The sequence below is a fragment of the Henckelia pumila genome, chromosome 3 (genome assembly GCF_033568475.1).
Source record: "Henckelia pumila isolate YLH828 chromosome 3, ASM3356847v2, whole genome shotgun sequence".
Classification (NCBI taxonomy): Eukaryota; Viridiplantae; Streptophyta; class Magnoliopsida; order Lamiales; family Gesneriaceae; genus Henckelia; species Henckelia pumila.
Window position 1 is genome coordinate 35589414 of NC_133122.1, and position 7144 is coordinate 35596557.

Here is a 7144-nt window from a genome sequence, read left to right on the forward strand (position 1 = left end):
GTCTTGGACTGAGGTAGTGTTTGGAAAGCTTATAGGAAGTACTTCTCAACTTTTCATTAACAAAATTTTGAAATTTTGTGAAATTTTGTTAAGAAAAAGCTGAGAAGTGCTTCCTAGAAGTTCTCTCAACACATGCGATTACATAAGATAACGCCCTGAATTATTTTTTATATTTTTTTAATTTTTTGGTACCAAATATTTGGCTTCCAGAATAACGAGTTTAGAAATGATCTATCTAACACATGCACACATACATGTAAATATAAATTTTACGTATGTGTCTATCCTAAAAATTTTATCCTTATTCACTAATTGTTCGATGTCTTGATATAACTATTTTAAATGATCATTCTACCTTTATTTCACCGAACAAACTCTCTTTCAAATTACCAGAACAATTATGTCCCAATATAAATTAGAATTATTTATGTACAAATCATATATTATTCATACAAATTACAAATATATTTTACATAATTATTTCTTTAAACAAATTCAAACATAATCCAAATTATAATTACAAACTTATCACTAAAATTATCACAAATATTTCGATATAGTTATTCATAATATTATATAAAAAAATTATTTAGCTCTAAATAATTATTTACTAGTATTTTTAGAATACGATACGTGAATCGCGAAAAAAAAATTTGTAAAAAAGTTCAAAATTAATTTAAAAATTTATATATTATTTTTATGTGATTTAAGTTTTTTTATACCATGATAAATTTATGATATTGAGTTTTTCAATAATAAATTTAAAATATAATTAAAATAAATTTAAAATTAAATAAAAAACGATAATGTTAAAAAATCTCAAGTTTAATAATATATGTTCGTCGATAAAAAAAAACAAAAACAACATATTTTTGCAGCTCCAAGATCTACCAGACTCCCTCAAATGGCGAATCCAGGCGGAGCAGACGATACTCCTTCAACCAAGCCTTCGATCACTCATGTCATCTTCGATATGGACAGCCTTTTACTCGGTAATTATGTCTTCAAAATCGATTAATCCCGGAAAATGCTTGTTTCTGCTAAATTTTGGTTCCGTTTGATTTGACTGATATGATAAATGATAGGATAAATAATATATAAATAAGTAATATAATGTAATAAAAAAATAAATAAAAAATAATAATGAATATAGTATTTGATTTGATTGATAAATCATAATTTGGTTGAATTTTATATAAAAATGATAAATTATCATTTGGTCTTTTTAAGAATAAATAAAATATAAATAATATTATTTATAAAGGGTAATATAGTAATTTAAATTCAATAATTTGATTGATGTAAGATAAATAATTAATGATTTGATTGATATGATAAAAATAATAGATTTTTTTTCATAGGTAATTAATGATTTGATTGATATGATAAAAGTAATGAAAAATGCTAGATATACACCTTGTAGTGTACACCTTGGTTTACATTCTTACTTAAATTTTTTTTTATTTTTCTCATGCAAAAATAACCATAATTAATAAGAAAAAGTATAAATCAAAGTGTACATCTAGCATTACTCAAAAGTAATAGATTTTTTTTCATACATAATTAATGATTTAATTGACATGATGAAAGAAATAGATTTCTTTTGTCTATAGATCATTGCATGTATTGGTGGTTTCTTTTCCTGTAAAAGCTACTCTTTATCGCCGGTTTATGTTTTTCATATTCATCTATTATCCTATTTATTATTGGGATAATTGCATACACTATCACTATGAAATATCGATATTGCAAAAAAACCCCTATAAAAAAAGAATGATCTATTAGCTCCTGTGTTTTTTAATCTTGAACACATACCTCCCCATGTTTTAAAATTTTGAGCACACAACCCCTTGTTCGTACGAATTTTCAGGGGTATTTGTGTTCAAAAGTTCAAAACACAAGGAGTTAATAGCAATAGGGACCCGATCCTCTACCGTGACCACAGTAGCTCCGTTTCACACCACAACACAATTTTTTTTTTTTTAGTTTTTATATATTTTAAATTCATTTTTTGTAACCTTTTGTTTTCTTTTTTGTTTTACCTTTTTTCTATATCATAATTTTTTATTTTAAAAAAAATATATATTAGTTTTTTTTATCTTTTCAAATTTTCTTGTGTAATTTATTGTATAATTTATACTGACAAATTTTAGCATAATTGCACAATTTTTTTGTAAAATTTTTTTTTTTGGTATTTTTTTATAGATATATTTTATTTTATTTTATTTTAATTTTGTTCAGTTTTTTGGGCTTTAGTTTCCATCTATCTTTTTCCTTTCAAAATTTCATTTTTATTTTTACTCATTTTTCATATGTTTGATTATTTTATTTTTCATTTTTGTCTTCTATTCATTTAAAAAAATTGTAACAGGAGATTATAAGATTTGTATTTAAAAAATGTGGTTTTTTTGATCATTTATATTTCAAATAATTAATTTTTCAGTACGCACGCAAAGTATGTGCTTCGATTACTAGTTATATATTATAGAAGGACAAATTATAACAAAAAAAAATTGATATAAAAAAAATTAACAATATAAAAAATAATTTAGAGTGTATAAAAAAAAGGGTAAAAAAAAAAACAAAAGATAAAGGAGGTAAACAAATGAATTTAAAATATATAAAAAAACAAAAAAATAAAAAAAAAAAGAAAAATATGCTGTGTTCACACCACAGCATCCTCTACTGTGGCAAGGGCCGAGCTTTTTAAAAGTATTTTTCAACTTTTCAATTAGCAAAAATTTAAAATTTTATGAAATTTTGTTAACAGAAAAAAATTTGAGCTTTTCAATTAGCAAAAATTTGAAATTTTGTGAAATTTTGTTAACCAAAATATGAAAATTGTTTTCGAAACTGGAAGCTTTCCAAAAACTACCTAAATAGTAAACTTCTTGTTGTAGGGCTTTCATTTACCTAATTGTGTATTTGGAGTGTTTTTCATTTTATCCAGATACAGAGAAGTTCTACACTGAAGTCCAGGAAATTATCCTGTCTAGATACAACAAGACGTTTGATTGGTCACTCCAGGCTAAATTGATGGGCAAGAAGGCAATAGAGGCAGCTCGAATTTTTGTTGAAGAGACTGGAATTAGCGATTCACTCTCTGCCGAAGATTTTCTTGTCGAAAGAGAGGAAATGCTGCAACATATGTTCCCGTCAAGTGAACTCATGCCAGGTTTTTTGTATTTTTTCTGATATTTGGTTTGTGATGGTTGGATATTCTATTTCTATTCTAACATCTATGATGCGACTCTGCACTTCAGTATCCTATATCAGATGTGAAAGCACTGGTGCACTGGCATGGACGCACTGTGTTTTCTTTTAGACATGAGTATCTGTATGTGAAATAGCAATTATCAGTTAACAAATCTTTCTGATTCAAAAAGTGAGAAGGGACCATTACAAAGTATCTGTAGACCATAACTAGGCGTGGCTGCTTGCTGAAATCGAACCGTGTTATGAAATGACATTTGGGTTTTGTTGATAGTTATACTGGAAAGAACGCTTGCCGTTATTTTTTAATTACTTCATTTGTCTTTAGATTAGATGTTTATCTGAGGAAACTGATATTGTGATGAATAAAACAAACTTAATTTGTTACCAGTAGTAGTTTTCCTCCATTAACTTTGAGCACTTGATTGTCATGGCCTGTTCCTAGTCGCTGCAGACTAAACTATCTGTGGTTTTTCTCTTTTAATCTTTTATTTTTCTAATCATAAATGTGGACTTCAACACTCTTCCTTTATCAATTCTCTTTGTTACGTCGCTTATCTTTGTAATACAGGAGCCAGTCGTTTGATTTTGCACCTCCATGCAAAAGGAATACCAATTTGTGTTGCAACTGGGTAGGTCTTAGTTTTATATTCTGAACTCAGGAGATTTTGGAGGGTTACTAATTTTAGCTAGATCTGCTGCCAGTTAATGAATGGAATGTCCCTTACACAGTTCGCACAGGAGGCATTTCCAATTGAAAACACAAAGACACGGTGAACTTTTTTCATTAATGCATCATATTGTTCTTGGTGATGATCCTGAAGTTAAACAGGGGAAACCATCACCAGATGCGTTCCTTGCAGCGGCTAAAAGATTCGAGGTATTACCTCTTCTCCAATGAAGTATAACTGTTTGTTTTAATACAGGCTACATATGCATATTTTGGTTACAAGCATGCTGATCATCAATGCACCTTACCAATTCTCCGCTGGAACTTTATGTACTTTATTGCTTTCTGGTTCCCGGCAGTAATCTGACCGTTGATCTTTCATGTTTATCAAGTCATATGAATGGATTCTGAAAAATAGATAATTTTCTTGAGCTTCTGTTTTTCTCGAGTTCTTAATTGTACTTCCGGATGAGAGAGATTGATTTGAATTGCAGACATTCAAAAATATCATATGCCCTAGATATGAGGCTGTGTAGTTTGTGGTTCGATCAATTTTCTATTCGTTTGGTAGTGCAGAGGCAGAATTTTATTTTATTTTTTCTGTTAAAAGTTCTTTCCTTTTGACGGGTTGCCACTGTTAATTCATCCCCTGCCCCCTTGCTACATGGGCTAAGAACTTGAACAACCCTCCCCTGGCCCTACGGCCCTACCCCTAAATCTCTGTTTGGATATTGCGATTGTCTTGTATTAATTGGTTGTTAACCAATGTTATAATGTAATCTGCTGAAAATTTTAATATTACCTATATTATTGGGATAAATTGAAGTTGCTTGTTTTTAGGGAGGACCGATTGATCCAACCAATATTCTTGTTTTCGAAGATGCACCATCCGGCGTCCTTGCAGCCAAGAATGCTGGCATGTAAGCCTATGTTTGCTTTCACGTGTGTCTTAGAAACATATTTTAGTATTGAAGTCGTTGTTTATTGAGATAATTCGGTGAACTGGAATTGATGAAATGACAGGTGGTACAGACTTGGCTTTCACAATGGTAGGATTGAAAGTAACAAAAATTTGATATCTTTTGTTATGTCCCTTCATGCAAGTAAAAGAACTCATGGAATATTGCCTTGCCATGAAATAAAATAATGAAAGCTTAGAGAATTAGTCATTTGGTTCTTTCGTTAACCCATCAATTCTCCCTTCCAGTCCTGACCCTCAAGATATATTTTTCAGTGTAAAATTTTTTATTTTATATCTTTTATATGTGCCATCATTATTTGTGTTCAGAAGAGTTTTGCCGGGAGCTTATTGTTTAATTTTAAATCAATTAATAAATCTGCATCGAAAACTCGTTTATATCATGGCTGCAAAAAGTGAAACAGAAACAACTAAATTGAAAGACAAATTTCTAGCTTGCTCAACCGCTCAAAGTTTGGTTTGAGGAAACTCTTTTTTGTTGTATCACCTACCTTCTGTTTGGTTAGCAAATAAGTCATTCAAATACTCCCATTATCTAGCTTCCCCTTGATAATGTGGCTATCGATCTCCAACTGCATAGTCATATCATTATGCACCAGGTTGTGAGCTATTGTGGTTGCTGCTTTGTTGTTGCAATGCATTATTATAGGACTATGTACTGGACTACTGGTATATTGAGTTCCAGTAGATACCAATTACCCTTGCAAGTTCGACTAGCCATGGCCTAAAATTCAGATTCAATGCAACTCCCACCTGTTTCTTACTTCTCCAAGTTACTAGGTTACCCACACATATTTGCATAGCCCGAGGTTGAATGCCTCTCCAGTATGGAGCCAAAGCAATCAATCAGTGTAGATTTTTCAAGTCTCTTGTTTTTAACCTTTTTGTAGAGTAGACTCATTCTTGGTCTTCCTTTGAGATTTTTCATAATTAGACAAAATCTAAATATTTTAGAATTGTGCTTTTTGTTTGATGGCGGAACAAGGCATCTGTGCTTAACGGATATATACCATATTTTAGGTAGTGTAACTGAGATAGAGGTTAACGCATATTTATATCTTGTTTAACTTTCTTCAGAAAGGAGTATGATGATTTCCTAATAAAATCTTGATGTTGTCTACGGAACAACAGCTATTACCTTTGATTTTAACGGTGGAAATTGGGGCGAATAAAAGTACTAACTAGAGATGTAATGATGTAGAAAAGTGATGTTCCACATTTGTTGTCTACCTGTAACATTTAATAAGAATTATTTAATCTACTTGTCTCTCTCTTTAAGCAAATAGACACACTATGCCTTTGCCATTTTATAACATTTTCTCACTATTTTCACAAACTTTGTTGCATGTTTCTTGACATCTTGCTACTTCTAACCAAATGCACGTGATTTTAACTGTTTGTCCGATGGCGATTCTGGAATCAGGTCAGTGGTGATGGTTCCGGATCCAAGGTTGGATAGGTCATTTCATGAAACTGCTGATCAAGTTCTAAGCTCCCTGTTGGACTTTAATCCCAGCGATTGGGGACTGCCGCCATTCGACAGTGTAGCTAGTTGACCACAACATTGATCAGTGTGGTTGCCATTCTATCTTTTGCATTTTTTCTGCTACTTCTTGAAATTGCTGTATGCATTTTATGCAAATTCATCTGTCGTTAAATACACATAACAAAACATTATGGGACGAAGAAGATTGATATTTATATCAATATTTAAAATTTTGATACAAAAACAGAGATTAGATTTTGTATGTTATATAAAAATTTAATTTTATATTTTTGAGAATGATTAGGATTTGAAATTAAAGATTTTTTTTTTTGCCATGTCTCCCCTTTAACTATCTGCTTTAGGTAGTGTCTTTGTTCTATCAACTTCTCTATTTCAGCTCGCAAGTTGTGACAATCTTCAGTCGTGTGTCCCTTCTCTCTATGAAAATGACAATACCTGTCAGACCTTAGACGCTTTGGATATTTTTTCTCCAACGCTCAAGTCAATTATCTATCCAAAATATATACTCACAAAAACTTGAGAGATTTTAGAGCATAAATTGAGAGAAAATGAGATACCTTTGAAGAATGGGGGATCCCAATGTGCTTGAAACCAATCTCTCAGATTTGATGAGATATTATTGTTGAAATTGCATTTATCTAATAAGTTTACTTATTTTGTCTTTAAAGCACATTAATTAATTTTATTTGATTAAAAAGTAAACAGATGACAGGATGAAAAATTTTATTACTAATCTCATTTTCATTAATTTAACCTACATCAACTAGGGATGTAA

General features: G+C 30.5%; 1 protein-coding gene across 1 annotated transcript; it reads left to right on the plus strand.

The window, feature by feature from the left end:
• Positions 1-877: 877 nt before the first annotated feature.
• Positions 878-6606, plus strand: LOC140891043 ((DL)-glycerol-3-phosphatase 2-like). Its single transcript, XM_073299278.1, has 6 exons — positions 878-992; positions 2951-3175; positions 3785-3845; positions 3946-4093; positions 4724-4803; positions 6286-6606. The coding sequence occupies exons 1-6, from the start codon at positions 905-907 to the stop codon at positions 6416-6418; spliced, it is 735 nt and encodes a 244-aa protein (XP_073155379.1). The 5' UTR covers positions 878-904; the 3' UTR covers positions 6419-6606.
• The last annotated feature ends 538 nt before the right edge of the window (positions 6607-7144 follow it).